At 49.4% G+C, this 20,246-nt stretch overlaps 1 protein-coding gene across 1 annotated transcript in view; it reads right to left on the bottom strand.

Annotated features, from left to right (window-relative positions):
* The window catches only part of CACNA1B (calcium voltage-gated channel subunit alpha1 B), a 198,695-nt gene that overhangs the window by 38,355 nt on the left and 140,094 nt on the right, over nucleotides 1-20,246 (bottom strand). Inside the window, exons 28-36 of the mRNA XM_040460282.1 lie at nucleotides 19,124-19,230; nucleotides 18,510-18,521; nucleotides 16,253-16,349; nucleotides 14,479-14,639; nucleotides 10,968-11,105; nucleotides 9,986-10,187; nucleotides 9,588-9,752; nucleotides 9,176-9,286; nucleotides 8,675-8,758 (exon numbers count right to left, since the gene is read on the bottom strand). Of these exons, the coding sequence (XP_040316216.1) occupies nucleotides 8,675-8,758; nucleotides 9,176-9,286; nucleotides 9,588-9,752; nucleotides 9,986-10,187; nucleotides 10,968-11,105; nucleotides 14,479-14,639; nucleotides 16,253-16,349; nucleotides 18,510-18,521; nucleotides 19,124-19,230 (1,077 nt within the window). The remainder of the gene's footprint in view (nucleotides 1-8,674; nucleotides 8,759-9,175; nucleotides 9,287-9,587; nucleotides 9,753-9,985; nucleotides 10,188-10,967; nucleotides 11,106-14,478; nucleotides 14,640-16,252; nucleotides 16,350-18,509; nucleotides 18,522-19,123; nucleotides 19,231-20,246) is intronic.

Here is a 20,246-nt window from a genome sequence, read left to right as displayed (position 1 = left end):
GCAAAAACTTAAACTTTGAATACTTAACTGGAAAATTTTAGGATTTGAGTAAACTTTGCATATTCTGCTTAAAATGCATCAAATCAAAACATATTTTTGAAATCTGTAAGTTATGCAGACAGGGTGGCATTCATTTGCATTCCTGTTTGTAATGCAAATCCAAAGATGACTCACAGACACTTATTTTTTTTTATTTCCAGGCAAAGAAATCAATGTCAGTTTTATGCTTGCTTGGGAACGCTCTCTACATAACCCTGGTTAAGACTATTGCTCTGTTTTGATTGTTAACTTGGTGGTGGGAACTGACACTCATATTTTTGCCTAAGGAAAAAAAAGTACATTCACAAAGTAACATATGAAGTGACTACAGATGAAAAAATAAATAAAGACACCACTAATCCACACGACGGCTTCCTTTCATCTTTTCTCCTCTAGGCAGGACAGGGTGATGGACTGAGCTCTGAGAGTGCTAGTGGTCAGGGCACAGTGGAGCTTCCAAGCCAAGTGGCTTCTCAGCCCTACCCCCAGCCCTGCTGGGCATCAGAGGCTGCTGGGAGCGGCCATGGTGGGCTTACTTGAAGTAAGAGACTGGGCTACTCCGGCCACCTGCACTGCAGAAGGCCTCTGCCTTGTGTGTGGGCCTCTTCTGAGGGGGAGGCTCCCCTAGAAGGCATCGTGCTCTCTGCACGACTGGCACGCCCCACCCTTGATGCCCTCTCATCAGTCTGCCCTCTCTGGCAAGGACGCATACACATGAAGAAACCCCCAGGGCTGTGTCCTGGGAGCTCAATGTTTGAATCCCTTTATCCGGGAAACAAAGATACGTGTGTCCAAGGAGGAGGCCTGCAGGGATCAGCAGCCAGCTTGCTCCTCCCAGACACCACAATAGTACAAACTATTTCTGGATGAGAAACACTTGGGCAATGTCTCAACACCAACAGTTGGTGGCACATAAGAACCTCCGTTTTTGTGTTAAATGAGAACCCTTGGACTTTTGCCCAGATTATTTGGATTATTAATTTTTGAAAACCGTGAAGCATGCCACATAAACAAAAGAATATGTATAAATGCGTGTAGACGCATTTTAAAGAAAAATAATAAAAAATAAAAAAAAAACCATATATCCGTCACCCAGCTTAAAAAAACAAGAACGTCACCATTACCTTTGAAGCCCATCCTGTCTCCCTTTGTCCTGCCTGGACATAGTAGCTGCCCTTAATTCTTGTTAATAAGTGCTTCTCTTTACTGTCTTACCACAAACTCTTAAAATGCATTTTACTTGACTGTTCTTAACCTTTGTAAAACGGGACGATACTGTGCGCAGCCTTTTTGGACTTGGACAAACTTTTAAGCCATGGTGAGCCAACCTTGTTTGTGAGAAGCACCTCTCTGGACATGGAGGTCACCCTCATACTCACAGTGTGCGTGGGCTTCCCTATGTTACTGTATCGTGACAATTGGTGCATTCTGCTGCTACTGAAAACAACACTGCCACAAACGTGTGTGACAGTGGCCCCAGGTCACCAGCCCAGATGCACTCTGGCATATGTCCCTAAGAGAGAAGGTGCTGAGCTGCATGCATATGTTCAACTTTCTAGGGACTGCCACACCTTTCTAAAGAGGTTGCCCAACAGACACCCCTGCAGTACTGTGCAGGTTCTGGATGTCCCACTTCCTTGCTAACCGTTGGCATGGTCAGAATTCCTGTTTGACAAACCAGAGGGTGTGAAATGATATCTCAATATCATTTCACTTTACATTTCTTTGATCACAAGTAAGCTTGAGCACCTTTTCCTGTGTTTATTGGCCATTTCTGCTTCTTTTTTCTTAAAGATTTTTTATGTTTATTTATTTTTGAGAGAGAGAGAGAGAGAGAGAGGAGAGACAGAGCTTGAGCAGGAGAGGGGCAGAGAGAGAGAGGGAGACACAGAACCTGAAGCAGGCTCCAGGCTCTGAGCTGCCGGCACAGAGCCCAACGCAGGGCTTGAACTCTCAGACCACGAGATCGTGACATGAGCTAAAGTTGGACGCTTAACTGACTGAGCCACCCAGGTACCCCTGGCCATTTCTGTTTCTTATTAAAATACCTTCAGCTCATTTTTTAATTTGGTCACTTTTGTTTTTCTTACTGATCACAGAAAAGCCTTGCAGAGTCTGGACAGTAACCTTTGCTAGTGGTTTGGAAAACTTCTCTGTCCTCCAGCTATGCTTTTGTCACTACGTGTTGGCACATCGCAGACCTCAATAGCTCATTCTTTTCTCTCCTTTACTGACCTCATTCCGTCTCATGGATCTGATACCATCTTATATGCTCATGATTCCCAATCTTACGCCACTGGCATGAATCTCTCCTCCAAACTCCAGGCCCATCTGTCCAACTACCTTTTGGACAATTCCTTTGAGAAGGCCACCAGGCAACTCAAATCTAACATGCACAAATTGCATCCTGACTGTCCACAACAAACCTGTTACACCCACATTCTTTTCCATTCTCATTAATGACAACCCATTTTCCAAGTGCTTAGACTTTGATGTCATTCTTGCCTCAACTGTCACACCCACATTTGGTCCATCTACAGCTCTCCCGGAAAATACATCCAGAATGACAGTCTCTCGCCTTAGCCCAAACACCCAGTCCCTCTGCTGGGCTCTCTGCAGTGATGCTCATGGCACTCATCCCCACAGGGCCGATACTCAGTTGTCAGCATCTACATCTATTTTTCCTGAGAATTCTCCCCCTCCTGCCACCAGCCTTCAACCAGTGGCAGACAGCACTTGGTGAAAAATACCCCAGTCACTTGCACTTGCTGGGGTAACTAAGGCTTAGAGCTCCCCATTAGGACCCACAATGCTAACTGACTTCATAGCACCTTGTATTGGATGCCTCCCTTCCCTGGCCCACTCCATCACTCCCCTGGAATTCCTGGGGATCACCTGTCTTGGGGTCCACCTGGGATAGCCCAAACGAAGACAGCCCTAAGTTGTCTAGCTGCTTCTGCTTGTGCCCTGCACTGTGTCCTCAACAGAGCAGCCAGAGGTCTGGTCTAAAAAAGCCAAATCATGTCACTCCTCTTCACAAAACCCTCCAAATCCTCCTACTCACAACATAAACCAAAATTTACTCCAGCTGCAAGGTCTTCCCTGCCCCCCATCTCCTCTGTCCACACTGCTGCTGTGGCAGTGTGCCCACGTCCTCCCTTGTGAGTGCAGGCATAGGGTGGGTGCAGGGCTTGGTGTTGCTCCCCGACGTCCCCTGCTCAGCTTCCTCACAAACCCAGACATCTTTGCTTGGAAGTCATCATCTCAGTGACATCTTGTCTGGACACATAGCCATCAAAGCCTGGAACCACCCCCACCCCTGCCATGTCTCATACCCCTTCTCTGCTGTGCCTTCTCCCAGGGCCTATCGTGGTCTAAAACCCATGTCTTTCTCAATGGAACGAAACTCCAGAAGAGCAGAGATTTTCATCTTTTGTCCCTGCACTTAGAATACTTCTTAGCACATGACAGGCAGTGCATAAATATTTATAACGGATAAATGAAGGAATGTGATGCAAACAACCCCTCCCTGTTAATGGACTGTCCTTTCTTCTTTTGATAAACAGAAACTTTTTATTTTATAGAAAAATTTTTTCAGTTATGGCTGGTGCTTCGTATATTTTGCTTATGCAAACAGTCCCTATCCCAAGGTCTTAAAGATAATCTCCTGTATTTTCTTCTAAGAGTTTTAAAGTTTTCCCTGTTATATTTAAGTATTTTCATCCATTTGAAATAGATTTTTTTTTTTTTGTAAATGGTGTGAAGATTCAATTTCTGGTTTTCCTGATATGGATAGTCATTATACCCACATCAATTATTGAACTGCCTCCCCATTAAGTAACAGGGTCATACATCAAGTTTTCATACACGAGTGATTTTGATTCTAAACTCTTGATTCTGTCCATTGGCTTATTTACTATCCCTGTGTCAGCTCCATATTCTTAATGTTCTCGCTTTATAATAAGTCTTATCATTGATGGGAACTGTACCCCCACCCCAGAGCTGCAGCAGCACCTTCTGCTTCTTACATATCTTGAGTATTTGGGTGCCTTTGCTCTCTCTGATGAGTTTTATAAGCAAGTTGTCAATTTCCAAAACAAACAAACAAAAAAAATCAGTGGTATTTGTATTGAAATTACATTGAACCTACATATCAATCTGGACAAAATTATCTCTGAGATTGACACTAATTATTTACTGTGCAATAGAATACCATCTACTTAAGTCTTCTTTACTATCTTTCACTGAGGTTTAGCACTTTTCCATACATAGACCTTGCATATGTATGCTGTTAGGTTTACTGTCAGGACTGCTAATGCTGTAATGGCATGCAGTCAACTACTCACTCAGGTAATCTACTCAGCAACCATCCTAAACACTCTTTATCAGTGTTACATTTTTCCAGATTTCATCAATAGCTAATAATGTTATCTGGGAATAATGACAGCTTTGCCTATTCCTGTTCTAATACTTAGACATTTTATTTATTTTTCTTGTCTTATTCATTCAACAAGTGTCTACTGACTACCTAAAGTGTCAGACACTATTCTAAGTCCTGGAATATGGCAGTGAACCAAACAGGCAAAAACCTCTGTCTTCGTGGAGCTAACATTCAATTTATTTAACTGACCAGGACCTGAAGTTCAATGTTGAAAAGAAGTAGTGCTTACAAATATCATTGCCCTTCTCTGATTTTAAAGGGAATTGTTTCCAAATTTAACCATTATATGATGTTTGCATAGGATTTTTTGGTAAATTCTCTTCATCAAGTCAGTAATTCCTAGATTACCAATAATTTCTATTATGAATACAATTTGAGTTTTACCGTACATCTTCTCTGGAGCCAAGACAGAATCACATTAACAGTGTCCTTTGATCTGTTAATGTAAATTAGACTTTCTGATGTGTCTGTATCTACATTAATGTGTGTGGATTATGATCTTCCCATATTATACTCAATTAAAAAGTTTTAGTATCAAGATTATACTAGTCTCATACAAATAGGGAATGTTCACTCTTTTTCTATTCACTGGAAGAATTTGTTTAGGATTGGAATAATCTTTCCTCATATTTTAGGTGGAAACCTAACACATAAGACTACTATAATCAGTGGTATGAGCCACGTCAGGACATGGATCCCAAGGTAAAAGACAAATCAGTTATCACACCTCACACTTCCTACTTCTCATAGGCTTCCTTGGGTTTCAGAGATGGCATTTACCACAAAGGAAATACTGCTGTGACCTATTTATCAGGTGACACAAAGCTGCCGGCTTTGAGAGATTTCAGAGCAAGAGAGGGGTCTCTAGCAGATCCATGCTGCAGTACCAGGAGCACTATACCTTGGGCCATAAAATGCAACAGATTCCACAGTGCTGGGGTATCTGTGGTAGATAAAGACACTGTGTGGAGTCGCTGGAAAGCCTACATAGAAAAGCCAATGCAAAGACCTAGGATTCTGGAACAAGGCCATGTCATCTGCTACAGACATCACCAATGAGAGGGCTACTCCTGGATACTGGGCCCTGGGTGGAGATTGCATCTGACCATGAAACAACAGTGCCTATGTTACCAAAGCTTCTCCTTATGAGTATATGTAGCAGGCCCGCCATCAATCCTGCATATGACAGAAGTGCTGCATCCAGGGCCGAACCCAAGCATGTCTAGAAGGCACAGTCATATGACAGGTGGCCCAGTGCCTCAGACGTCTCACCTTTGCTGCAGCTCTGTCTTCCTGAGCTCACCCTGACCCCAGTGAGTCATGGGATGATCACTATAGCCAACCTGATTTATGGAGCAGTTGGCTCAATAAATTGGTGCAGCCTCAGTAGAGTCCCACACAGAGACAACCTTAAAGGCAGTGGTGAAGCAGAGCTCTGGGTGGTGCTCTGGGTACCTCATCAGCCATGGTGTCTATGGAGAAAGAAGTTGCCTGTGGTATGGACTACAGGACCTCTGGCAAGAGCTAAAGCCTTGTCAGGACTCCAGAAAGAACCAAGTTTGGGGAAAGGCTGGATGGGCCTGGGGAATGTACGTGACGTGCAGGTCCTTGTAATACACAACCAGGTCCACCAGAGCATCCACGGCTGTAGGGGCACTAAGAACCAGCTCCTGAGATTGTTTGCCCAACAGGTAACAGCCAGCCTCCATCCTCACCAGCCCCAGTGTTTATACAGTAGATCCATGAATGAAGTGACTGTGGTGGCTGAGATGAAGGCTGTGCCTGAGCCACCCAGCTGGGCTCCCTCTCAACAAAGCTGATCCAGCCATGGCCGCTGCTGAACATCCAGCCTGCTATGAGCAGAAGTCAGCTAGGCCTTTACAGTGTACCACACTTCAGGCTGTCAATCAGCCCCTTGGTACTAAGTTGCTTACACGGGAATCCTTTCACCTGGAAACGGCAGTGATTTATCTCAAGTGGGATCACTCATATCCTGGGTGTGGGTTCGTCTTTGCTGATGGAATACCTTGGCCTACGCTAGTATCAGAGATTCATCAACAAGGGATTCCACATAACATCAGCTCAGCATAAGCACAGGAGCTACAAAGGACACATGACTCAGGATCCATATCATATTCAACATCATTCAGGAGATGCCGACCTGATAAAATGTTGAAACAGACTCTTAAAGGCACAGATTAAATGCTGGCTTGGTGCTATATACCTCATGGGGTTGGGATGTTGTCCTTTAAGATGAACTGATGGCCAAGAGGTGGTACTGGGTGCCCAACTGGTAAAACGCCCAGACCCAGGAAGCAAGGGGTAGAAGTCGGGGTAGCCCCTCTCAGTATCACTCCAGCTACTGAGGGCAGACTTTGTGCTCCCTCTCCCCAAGTTTAGGTATGGCAAATCTAGAGGTCCTGGCTCAAGGAGTAGGGAAAGCTTCCACTGTGGAACATGCCTTAAGAACAACAGGCAGAGCATAGTTTCCATACTGGCCAGGGTATTTGATGCTGGTTATTCTTTGTTTTATGTTTGCTTGTTTGTTTGTTTACTTTTTGAGACAGAGAGAACAGGGAAGGGGCAGGGAGAGAGAGAGAGAGAGAGAGAGAGAGAGAGAGAGAGAGAGAGAATCCCAAGCAGGCTCCACACACCGCACTGAGCCCAACTCAGGGACTGATCTCACAACTGTGAGATCATCACCTGAGCAGAAATCAAGAGTTAGACACTTACCTGACTGAGCTGCCCAGGTGCCCCATATGCTGGTTATTGAGAAGGTTATTGAGAAGGGCAGAGCTACCAGTACATAGGGGCAGGAAGAAGTCTATCTGGACATCAGGAGGTTCACTGGGGCCTTTCTAGTTTCTATGACCAGTCTTAACTATGACTGGACTACCTTGGCAGCTGGAGCACAAGTATGGCAAGCAGGGACTTAGGTTACAGTGGATGACAGTGTGGGCCACCTACCAGGCCAGCAACCAGAGCAGCAGATGGCCACCATTCAGGGGACCTCAAAAGGGTCAGAGGAAGAATGAGTTAATGAACATCAACTGAACTCAGATCAACTCCAGCTGGTTACAAACCCTCTTCTTCCAGAGATGGTGACCAGCACCATCCTGAAGAATGAGTGAAGTAAACCCAGTGTGAGGTGTGTACAAGAGTTGAGCAGAGCCAGGGTGGCACAGCAGACACTTGTTACCACTGAACGGGCACCATGTGGCCCTGTTACCATGGAATCTGACATTCCTGCACCCCCAGCAGGTGCCAGAGCCTGCTTTGCCTGCACACGGGGTATACTCAGAAGAGCCGGAGGTGTCTGACCATTAACACCTCCAGCTGTAGCCCTTAGCTGAGCACTAACAGGTACAGAGGAAGAGGTTTGCAGCTCTGAAGTGCGACCACCCCCAGTGAGGGATGAGCCAAATTCACCCCCAACTTGGCTCCAGATACATTTCTGGTCCTCCTTCTCTTACCCATCAGTTCCCCAATCCACTCTCTAATGGTTTTTCCTGGGACTACTTCCTAAGAAATGATTTGTACAAGCACCCCATCTCAGGTGATGCTCCTAGAGAATTCAACAGAAGACAGAGATGAGATTTTTTGCCATTTAATTCTAAGAGAAAGCACTGTACTCAAAGAATATTGCTTTATGATTCAGATTCTTTGAAATTTGTTGAGACTTGGTCAACACTTGCACTTGCACTTGGTCAGTTTTTACATATAATCCATGCATGTTTAACATGAATGAGATTGTCTAGTTTTATTTATACACACACGTACAAACATGTAAAACAAAAAAATATTTAAGTATTTTAAAATATCCTATATTCTTGTTGATTTTAGTTTATGTAATTTTGGTGCCAAATTGTTAGATTTGTTAGACACACACAGATTTAAAAGACTCTTGTCTTCCTGGTCAGTTGTTACCATGGAGCTCCCAGGTGGCTCTCAGGCCACCAAACTGGAAGACCTTTTGGGAACCACTTTCTTATCCAAGAAAAAGCATTTTTTTCAATCAGTCCTCAGTCCCCAACTCCACCTCTGGAGAGGAGACTCCTTCTTTCCAGGGGCTCCTGGGGAACTCTAGCAAGAGAAGAGGAGCTAACACTTAGGACCTGGAGGCACACTGAGGGAGCACCACCTAGAAGGAAATCACGCTGGGGCCCTCGAGGAGGGACAGGAAATGCTACTTACCGCAATCTCTGTTACTAAAATATCAGTAATACTTCCCAACACAGTGACAAAGTCAAAGACATTCCAGGCATCTCTGAAATAGTTCTAGAGAGAAAAAAGAGCAGTTACTGCTAGTGGCTGGTGAGGGTTTCTGCCAGGCAAAGAGTTGCAAGACGTGGCTCCTAATCAAGAAAGGGGCAAAGGGACAGATGGGCCACCCCAGGTGGGACACCACAGCTGGGTAAGTAAACACCTGTGGGCCTGGGCAGGTGCAGACTGAGAGCTGTGAGTCCAGAGAGGAGGAATCTGGCTCCATCTGTCTCCAGGAACTGAGCTGGGGGCAGAGCTCAGGCAGCTGAGAGCATTAGAGCAGCCCCTTCCTCAGCGCCCCTACAAGGTCACATTTCCTCTGGGGGCTTGGGGGATTCCCAGCTCCATGCTGTAAGTCTCTGCAGGTCTCCCTACAGATGAGGAGCCACAATGCAGACCACCAAGAGGCCAAGAGGGAGTCAAGGCACCTACCAGCACCCCAAAGGCGATGATCTTCAGCACGCATTCCATGGAGAACATGGATGTGAACACAATGTTCAGGCATTTCAACATCAGCTCGTATTCATAGGGTGCATTGTAGAACTGCACGGGGAATGAGTGCCATTGGCCATAGGTTCAACTGCCCCAAGACACCCCACCAGGGATCACCCTGACCTTCTGCCAGAGCACTGCATGCAGAGAGAACTGCATGCCTGCCCAGCACACGGACACCCCATCCTGCTCTCCCCGTCTCCTCCTAGGACATTCTCACCAACTCAGCCCATGCGCAACCTATGGCGCTGGCTTCCATAGGCATCCCATGCTGACCAGGACATGGTCAAATGTAACTACAGTTCTCTCACACCCAGCTGCCACCCACTGCCCCCGTACTGGGCCCACACACCTTCATCATCAGCACCACCGTGTTGAGGGCAATCATGGCCATGATGAAGTACTCAAAGGGCGGAGACACGACAAACGTCCACGTCTTGTACTGGAATGACTGCTTGTCCTGGGGCATGTACCGTGTCAGGGGCTTGGCGCTGATGGCAAAGTCAATGCAAGCCCTCTGTGTGGAAAGAAAGGAACACTGAGAACTTGTCTGGGGAGAACCCCACACTGTAGCACCCACTGCACCCACGCCTGTCTCCTTCATCCTCGCAGGCAGCCCTGACCACCCACACTCAGTCTCTCTCTGTGCTGTACTGGCTTCCAATGGTCCTGCCCATGCTGCCCATCAAGCGAGCCCAGCAGAGTGTCCACTGTACATATGCACAGGGGACAGAAGAGGGAGCCACCCACCTCGTTCTTCTCCAGGCTGCACTCAGACATCACCTTGTCCCCCTGCTCCTGGAAGGTGATGATAATCAAGGCCACAAAGATATTGACGAAGAAGAAGGGGAAGACCACAAAGTAGACCACATAGAAGATGGATAGCTCCATGCGGTACCCGGGGCTTGGGCCCTGCTCCTCATAGGTGGCATCCACAGAGTGTTTCAGGACCCTGTGTCAAGAGCAAACACCAAGAGTCAGGGGGACCCCTGAGTACAGACCCATGGGGAAGTCAAGACCTGTATCACAGGTGAGGCTTCCATACCTGAGCCCAGAGATGGCAAGAGAAAAGGAGGCTCAACATGGCAGGCCAAAGCCTGTCCCACCCCACCCCCCAGGACTGCAACCTCCTGGAGGTGGGCTGCCTTACTGATGGGGTTTGTACTCAGGACTGTTGGAGAGCCACCAAGGGGAGGTCTCCAGTGCCTAATGTCCTAACACCAGGAGAGGTGGAGGCCCAGGAGTTGTGCCCTGCCCTGCTCACTCCCGGCTCACGCCTGCTCATGCCCAGCTCACCAGCTCATACCCAGCCTCACCTGCCTTTGGAAAGCCCTGGGCCACCTGTCAGAGAACTGATCCCACCTTCTGAGTGGTGGTCCTCCCTGTTATCCAGTGTGGCGACTGAACACATACATCCTTCTGTCTACCCTTAACTGAGACCAGAGGAGTAGCACAGGGAGATGCTGAATAGCCCCATTCACTTCTGACCTTCAGCTACTCAAAAAGGACTTTCAGGAAGTCACTATGCTGTGTGCTTTGGTGTAATCTCCTCCTCTTCCCAGGCCACCCCACTCCTGGAAGGCAGAGCTATGTCTTACCTGGTAGATACAAGAGCCTATGGGGTATTTGCTGAGTGACTAAAACACAAACAGATGCAGAGTATGGGACTCCCTGTCCGAGTTGCCCCTCTTCTCTAGCCTGATCACACACAATGAACCATATGAACACTCACATGGGCCACCCTTCTCCCGTGGACACTGTGAACAGTGTCAGTAGAGCCCAGAGCACATTGTCATAGTGAAAATCGTATTTCTTCCACTGCCGTGGTTGAGCTTCCACTTCCTCCTTCTCATAATCCAAATACTGACCCCTGGAGATGAGAATGTAGAGGAGGTTAGAGGATAAAGACCAAGTATCCAAATAAACCCATTTGTCTACGGCCAACTGATTTTTGAAAGGGCTGCCCACCCAATGGAGGGAAACACCATCAACAGATGGTGCTGGGACAACTGGGTATCCACTTGCAAAAGAAGGAAGTTGGACCCCTACCTCACTCCATGTCCAAAATCCAACTCAAAAAGGATCAAAGACCTAAAGGTAAGAGCTAACGCTAGAAAACTGTTAGAAGAAAACACAAGGGGGTGTAAGATTTGGGAAGGGATTGCTAGATATGATACCAAAATCAGGAGCAATAAAAGAAAAAAGTAGATAAATTGGACCTCATCAAAATGTAAAGCTTTTGTGCTTGAAAGACATCATCAACACACAGAATGGGACCAAATATTTGAACATCCTCTCTCTGACAGGACCTGAATCTAGAATATATAAAGAACTATTATAATCAATTACAAAAAAGACAAATAACCCAATTAAAAAATGGATAAAGATCTGAATAGACATTTCTCCAAAGGAGATATACAAATGGCCAATAAGCACATGAAAAGATGTTCAACATGATGAGTCATCAGGGAAATGCAAATGAAAACTGAATTGAGATATCACTTTATACCCACTGGATGGCTATAATTAAATTTTTAAAAAGGAAAATAACAAGTGTTGGCAAGGATATGGAGAAATCAGAACTCTCCCACACTGCTGGTAGGAATATAAAATGGGTCAGTCATACTGGAAGTCTGTCAGTCCCTGAAACTGGTAAACAGATTTACCACATGACCTATCAATTCCACTGCTAAGTATACACTCAAAAGAAATGAGGGGCGCCTGGGTGGCGCAGTCGGTTGGGCGTCCGACTTCAGCCAGGTCACGATCTCGCGGTCCGGGAGTTCGAGCCCCGCGTCGGGCTCTGGGCTGATGGCTCGGAGCCTGGAGCCTGTTTCCGATTCTGTGTCTCCCTCTCTCTCTCTGCCCCTCCCCCGTTCATGCTCTGTCTCTCTCTGTCCCAAAAATAAATAAACGTTGAAAAAAAAAATTAAAAAAAGAAATGAGACGCGCCTGGGTGGCTCAGTCAGTTGAGTGGCAGACGTCGTCTCAGGTCATGATCTCATGGTTTGTGGGTTCGAGCCCCACATCGGGCTCTATGCTGACAGCTCAGAGCCTGGAGCCTGCTTTGGATTCTGTGTCTCCCTCTCTCTCTGCTCCTCCCCTGCTCACACTGTGTGTGTCTCTCTCTCAAAAATAAATAAACGTTAAAAGATAAATAAATAAAACATCTGTCCACACAAAAACTTTGTACACATGTTCACAGAAGCATTAATGACAATAGCCAAAAGATGGAAACACCCAAATGTCCATCAACAGATGAATGAATAAATAAAATGCGGCATATCTATCTGCAGAGCGGAATCAGATCCAACCACAAGAGGGAGTGAAGTTCTGACACACACTACAGCACGGGTGACCTCAAAAACATGATGGTAAAGGGAAGAGATGAGACACCAAAGACCACATATTTATGATTCCATTTACATGAAACATCCAGAACATGGAAAACTAAAGAGGAAAAAAATAGATCCATGGTTGCTTAGGGTTGGAGATGGGGAGCTAGTGGGTAGTAAAGGGTACGGGTTTTTTGTGTTTTTTTTTTTTTTAACTTACGAAAGTGTTCTAAAATTGACTATGGTGGTGGTTGCAAACATCTGTGAATACACTAAAAGTCACTGAGTTGTTCACTTTCAATGGATGCTTCGTAAGAATTGTTATCTCAGTAAAAACAAAGGATATCACTGAATGGGGAAAGGATGGTCTTTTTCAGGTAAATAGTGCTGGGTCAACTGGATATCCATCTACAGAAAAATTTATTTTTATCCATACCTCACCTAACACACAAAGTCAACTCCAGATAGATCACAGATCTCAATGTCAAACGCGAAACTAAAACTTTTAGAGGAAAACATAACAGGGCATTTCCCTGACCTTTGTATAGATTTTCTGAAAAGGATACAAAGAGTACTAAACATAAGAGAGATAAATTGGACTATATTACAATCAAGATTTTTATTTTACTTTTTTATTTTTATTTTACTTTTTAATTTTCAAATGTTTATTTCTTTTGAGAGAGAGAGCACGCGTGCATGCACACACATGTGTGAGTGGGGCAGGGGCAAAGAGAGAGGGAGAGAGAATCCCAGGCAGGCTCTGCACTGTCAGCATACAGCCTGAGGGCTGTACAGCATACAGCAGGGCGCGACCCCGCGAACCGTGAGATCGTGACCTGAGCCGAAATCAAATCGGACACTTAACTAACTGAGCCACCCAGGCGTCTCTAAGACCTTGAAGACATAATCCGTAGATCTGGCAATGGATGCCTATCCAGGACTTCACAGAATTCCTACAAATCAATCAGAAAGTGAAAGACCTCCATACGGGAAAACAGGCAAGGGCTTGCATAGACCCTTTCCAGGGATACTGGAGTGGTCAATCACCTGGTGAGGCACCCAGCCCAAATTAAACCACAGAGAAATGCCACCAGCCCAACATGAGAAAGGCTACAGATCCAAAGATGCAACACACCAAGAACCCCCTGGTGCACAGTACTGGAGTTCTCAGCCACGTGGCAGGAGTGCGATTTTACACACCTATCTGGCAGCACCGGCAGAAGCCGAACGCAAGCACAGTGCACGACCCTGCAGTCTCACTCTCAGGTGTGCACACCTCCTAGAACTGCAAGTGTGTGCTTCCCAGCAGACACATACTGGGACAATCACAACAGCACTCCGCACAAGAGCCTCAGAATGGAAATACCCCCCATGCCCATCAGTCACAGAGTGGGTAAATTCGTGGTGGTGTATTTACACGAGAGAATATTACATGAACAGAGGCAGCTGGGGCCATTGCCTGTGGCTGGAGAAGCAGCCGCCCACACCACCTTGCTCAGCACCCGCCTCCATTTCCGCTAGTTCCTCCCTGAGGGCATCTCTCCTGTTTGCTCTGGGGTGGGGCCGGGTCCAGAGAGGCCTGAGGCCTCGCAGTGATGGTGAAAGCAGCTCCAGGCATAGGGCAGCCCCTCTGATCCTAGAGTCTAGCCTAGAGCTCCAAGATTTGCAGAGCCCTCAAGCAACACCCCAGTGACCACCCCCCCCCCACCATGTGCTCCCTGATGTCTATGGGCAGGAAGAGCGTGTCCCTCAGAAGTGCCTGGTCCCCAGCTCTGCTGAGGAAAATGAGCCAGAAGTCCCAGTGTGACCCTGGGGAAAGAGGCACACCCCCAGCTCTCTGGTGGACCCCAAGCAGGCTCCTCCCAGAGCCCTCACTGGACTCCCCACTCCCAGCCCTGCCTGACTTACCGGCAGTCCCTCTCCAGCCCCTTGGACTCATCCGTGCAGTAGAAAAACTTCCCTTTGAAGAGCTGCACCGCAATGACAGCAAATATGAACATGAAGAGCATATAGACAACCAGGATGTTAAGGACGTTCTTCAGGGAGTTCACCACACAGTCAAACACGGCCTGGAGGGGAAGAGAGCTCAACTCAGAACCTCCGGGCCTCCCCGTATCCGAGGACCGTCGAGGCCATAATCATGGAGGGAACTGCTGCCCACTGACTTAACACAGGAAGCTGCCTGCCACCGCCTCTCCCAGGACGGGATGAGCGGGCAGGAGGTGCTAGAGGAGGTGGCCTGGGCGGACGGGCTGGACCCTGACGGGAAGCTGGTGGTGGAAGCCTGGGTCAGGCTACGTAAATGAGGACAACCTGGGGCCCAGGCCAGCGTGTGCCAGGGGTGGCTGACAGGGAGGGAAAGGAGTGTGGACGGGGATGTGGCCAGACCCTGCTCCTGCACCCCGGCCTGCCGGCGGGTCATACTTTGCCCACGGGTGGGAGCCAAAATGGGGCAGAGAGGCAACAACGCTGTGGCCAGCTCCAAGACAGAGACTTCTGGCGTGTTTTGCTATGGCCCAGAGGTGACTCCGTCATCTGTTACTGCCACCGCCAGAGCTTTTTCTCAGACTCTTCCCCACCCAGAAGCTCGGCTTTCCCTGAATGCCCAGTTCTGCTGACCCTGGCCCTGCTCCCTATTTCTCAGAGCTGAGGAGACTCCCCCCATCCTGCTCCAGCTGTGCAAAAAGGCAGACCCACAACCATCCCTCAAGACACTGCCCGGCACAGTCCAGACACCAGCAGCTGCCTCAGCAAACGCAGCCACCGCCCACTTCCATGGTGCCCATGACACCCCTGACCCCCCCCCCCCAGGCCGGGTCCAGGTCCCTGCTTGACACAGAGGGCCTCTGGCCGCCTTCAAGCCACCCCCCGCCCCAGTCCACCCCTTCACAAGCAAACTGCCTTCTGCAACCCCCACACTGCTTCGGGCCTGCAAGGGTCACATCCGCACGCTGCTCACAACACTGTACTACACAGTTTTGTGGGATTAAATGAGTTTAAGCATCCAAAGCATTCTTCACAGTGAGGAAGCAGCTCAGCGACTATCATACTTTAACACAACCCCCCAGGTGTTCGGGTCCATACTCTTTCCTTTATCCGGAACCTCAGCCACACCCATCCTCAGGGCCACGCCCAGTAACCATTTCTCAAGAGCCCCTACCTCCCTGCATGTCCCCCGGGACCCTCCGCTTCTCTCGGCAGCCCCTTCTTCCCTGTACCGTGTCTGCTGCCGGCTTGAGGAAGAAGAGCCTCACAGAACACTACTGACACTAAGCGTTCCTTGCGGGGCAGTCGCGGAACTGAGAGAGCCTGACCCGCTCACACAACGCACCATCTGAGAACACAAGTAGGGGCCCTCCCTCAGCGCTCTCATCCCACCCCACGTGGAAGCTGCAGCCACACAGGGTTACTTCTACGTGCACACGTGCACTCACACATTCATGTGCATACCACACACATGCGTGTGCATACCCGCATGCAGTGCAACCTTGTACACACAACACACACATGCACTCACATCTATGCACCCACGTGCACACACTCACAAGCATAACTACATGTACCTATGTGCACAGTACCCATACACGTACGTCTAGACCTACACTCACATGTACGTGCACATCCACACACACGTGTATACACAGCCCTGCACACTCCTCAAGCCCCAAATCCACACTCTCACCTTAAGCTTCGGCAGCCGTTTTATGGTCTTGAGGGGCCGCAGGACGCGCAGGACTCTCAGGGACTTGATGGTGTTGATGTCTTTCCCTTTGGATCCTCTAGAAGGGAGAAGCCACACATGCAGACAGGCAGGATGCACGCTCATGCTCAGATTCCACAAAGCCTACCGGGGTCTGGGTTAGGCTCTCCTGAGCATTTTGCCTTAGGCCCCAGGGCAAACACTCAGGAACAGCGAGGCCTCTGCATCTCCTCCTACAGGTTGCATGGCAAAGCCCTCATCTGAGCAGATGAGGGCCAGGGCTGGGTCAGCAGTAACTGGTGTAAGGGAATGCTGGGTTTCCAGCAGGAAAGAAGCCATTCTCCCACACCACGTCGGCCACTTCTACCCCAGCACTCCCCTAAACCAGCTTCCTCTGGCCACCATGCTAAGACCGGCAATGGAAATAAAGAGGACAGAAGGGGGCTGGCCCCAGGACTGCAGACCTAGCCTGGGCCAGCCCATGGAAACCTACAAGCCATTAGTGCGAGAGCCTTCTGGAAGGGCTGGTTTCTCTTGCTCTCCAGCCCTGGTATAGGGAGGTAGGGAGGAACATGTCTGGATCTCCCTGACTGTACTCGCTCAGCTGCCCCCACACTCCTCCGGATGAGGTAAAACCGACAGAAAGGGGAGAGGAGAGGGAGGACAGGCGTGCTGGGAGGGGAGGAGGGGAGCAAAGTAAGAAAAAGAAAACGTTAGATGAATACAAAGGTGATGCAAGGGACAATGCAATGCAAGGGGTGGACAAAGAAAGAAAGAAATACTAAAGGGAAGAGAAAGAAACAGAGAGGGAGGGAGGGAGAAAAAGCCACAGAGACAAAGGGAGCAGCAGACCAGAAAACCAAGATTGAGGGAGTGGGGCAGTGGGGTGGGGGGGGCGGGGGGGGGGTAAGACAGGAAGTCAGGAAAAAATTCCAGGCACCAGATGCAAGCTTGGAAATCCAGGACCTGTGAGTCCTGATCAGGCAGCCCTCACAGGAAGCCAGAGCAGACCCAGGTGGCTCTCTCAGGCTGCCAGGGCCCCAGGAAATGTCAGACTCTGGGGGCTGGCCCTCCTACCAATCAAAAGCCAGGGCTGGTGGGCAGGGTGGGGGGAGCGTCCCAAGTGGCCTTCACAGACTTCCTAAGGAAGCAATTCTTAGAAGCAAGGCCACACTCCATGCTCAGCAGTGGCTGAGGACTCAGGGCTGGGGGCCCTATTCCATCCTGTTCAGAGGCCACTTCTCTCCAAGCTCCCAAGGAGCCTGCACATGAAGAGAGGGGGCAGGGCCACCAGTGGTCTTCTCTGGACTCCAGCCAAGCTCTAGGGAAAGTGAGCTATGAGGCCCAGGCAGGATCTGTGGGTTGAGGAGAGCTGGAGAGCCCCAGCCCCCTATCTCTCTCCAGACCCAGCTAGGGCCTACAGTCCAGAACCAGATCAAACTCTCTCTGAAACACCAAGCTTCCAGATGGGAAAAACTCAGCCTCCAGACCACCACGTCGGGTATTTCTACACCCCAGCATTCCTGACACCCAATCCCAAACGAGGTTCCTCCAGCAGCCCTGCTAAGACCAGCACAGAGAGAACAAGAGGCAGGGTGGGTGGGTGGACACCTGAGGGAGGCAGAAGGGAGGGACACCTGCTTTGGTTTTCTGGGGGGAGGGCTCTCTGCAGGGGCGGCCCTCGGGTGTTCTGTGTTCTGTTTCTCTCCTGCCCACTCAGAGCCTTTGTCTTGCTGAGGCCACCAAGCTGGATTGTACCCCTTCCCCTGTGTCACTCCCAAGCCCCTCACTGACACTTTATATACAAAGAAAGTCGGTTAAGACCCCCACAGAGGCAGTTGTGGAGAACAGAGAGGAAAGAAAGCCCCGTTTCTGGAGAAGAGACGTGGGAAGGGATTTCAGGATGCCCAACATCCTGGCAGCCATGTTTGCAGCGGCTCCCCCCTGAGCCCTCACTGCCCTCAGGGCCCATGTCCCCAGCCCTCCAGCACTCACTTGGGGCACACCTCCCCACCAAGGACTGGCCATGCCAAGCCCCAGTCCCAGCCCCAGCCCCAGCTTCCAGCCCAGCCCCTGGAGGTGAGGCAGGAACATGTGGCATGGGGACATGGCTCCTGGCAGCATGCATCCTGGACAGTGGAGGAGGATGAGCAGAGGTGAGGCATGGTGGTGAACCGGCCCACAAGGGGCCATGCTGTGCTATGATGTGGGGCAGTACGGGGCAGAGGGAAGGCATTACCCCATGAAGCTCCTACCGAGAGTCCAGCAAGAAGAGACAAAGAGAAGAGAGTCAGTGAGGAGGCCTCGCCCTCCCCAAGGGCTCAGAGAAGATGAAGACACCATCCCTCGGTGTCTGCATCACTGGGGGTCTTCCTAATCTCTGGATCTCCTCCACAGCTCCACCCAAGCCCCCCATATCTATCCCATGCCCATCACCATGCAGGATCTGAGCCAATCCAGGCCCAGCCACAATAGGGCTGAGTGTTGCCCGCTATGGAGTCAGAGAAAATGGTCTAACGCTCCAACGGGGGGAAGACACCCACCAGCACCACCGCCCAGCTCTGGCTGAACAAGTGGTGCAGCTAAGGTCAGGGCAGGTAGTTGCTCTGAAGGACCCGACAGGCAGGCACCGAATAACCCAGAGGACTGCCTACACAATCTCAGAACCACAAGCTGTGGTAGGTCCAAGTGGGCCTTGAGATCTTCTTAACCCCACACAAGCCCAGCCCCAAGTAGACAGGAGCTACAGACAGCCCACGCAGGCCAATGGGGCCCTTCCTTCCCTTATTCCCATACTCATTACAGCTCTGGGGACTGCAGCCCAGCCAGACCCAGAGGAGACACAGTACTTACGAGAAGGCAAATGCCACCAAGGCCCCACTGACCACGATGAAGTCCAGAATATTCCACAGGTCCCGGAAGTAGGCCCCAGGGTGCAGCAGCAGTCCCAAATCAATCATCTTCAGAGAAGAAACACGTATTAGGTGTACAATCTTTCAGAAAGAAAACCAGGGCCAGGCCGCAGAGTCATGGATTTGGGGAAAAGATGCTACTCAGGTCACACCCTCTGAGGCCCTCAGGGGGCCTTTCAACCTCAGTGCCATTGACCCAAATATCCCTCATTGGTAATGACTGGCTGAGATCTTGCCTGGGCCCCCAATCCCCTTGGAGCCTAAAAATGAGACGCCTTCCCCCATCACTGGGCTGCAGGAATGCACAGCCCCAGGGAGCTCATGCCCCAACCCAGACCCTCAGAGGGTCAGCTCTCTGCAGCAGGAGAAAGGGCTTTGGGGGTTCACACGGACCTGGTGCTGCCACTCCTAAAGCTGTGATTTCCAGCAAGCACCTTAATATCTCTAAACCTCAGCTTCCGTGTCTATAAAATGGGATGACAAAAAAAAAAAAAATGCTTCCCCCCCCCCACCAGGAGTTTATAAGAGGAAATGAAGAAGCAGGCGTGATATGCAGATGCACACACACGAAGTACCCAAGTCACAGGCACACCCGAAGCTGCACTGTAGTCAAAGACTGCATGCGTGTGTGTGTGCGTGCAACACAGCTGAACACAGTGTGTGCAAACACATGCACCACCACCTGTCAGACACCGAAAAGGGAGCAGTGCCTGCCAATACTGAGAGACAGAAGCAATCACAATGAAATGGTCAGTCCTTAACCGAACATCAAACACTTGAGCTCTTTTATTTCATTCATTCATTTGTTTATTTTTTGAGAGACAACATGCGCATGCTCAGGCAAGCAGGGCAGGAGCACAGGAAGAGGGAGAGAGAATCTTACGGATGGAGACGTGGGGCTCCATCTCATGACCATGAGATCATGACCTGAACTGAATCGTGTGTCGGACGCTTAACGGACTGAGCCACCCAGACGCCCCTGGAATTCTTTTACACAAGTCTTCAGTACCCACTCACCATGATGTTTGGGTGTTGAGGCCTCCACCCTCTCCTCAAGCTCCCCT

Source organism: Herpailurus yagouaroundi, unplaced genomic scaffold (assembly GCF_014898765.1).
Source record: "Herpailurus yagouaroundi ecotype Mexico unplaced genomic scaffold, PumYag 249, whole genome shotgun sequence".
Lineage (NCBI taxonomy): Eukaryota > Metazoa > Chordata > Mammalia > Carnivora > Felidae > Herpailurus > Herpailurus yagouaroundi.
The sequence above is the reverse complement of the archived record's forward strand: the minus strand, read 5'-3'. Positions and strand labels throughout refer to the sequence as shown.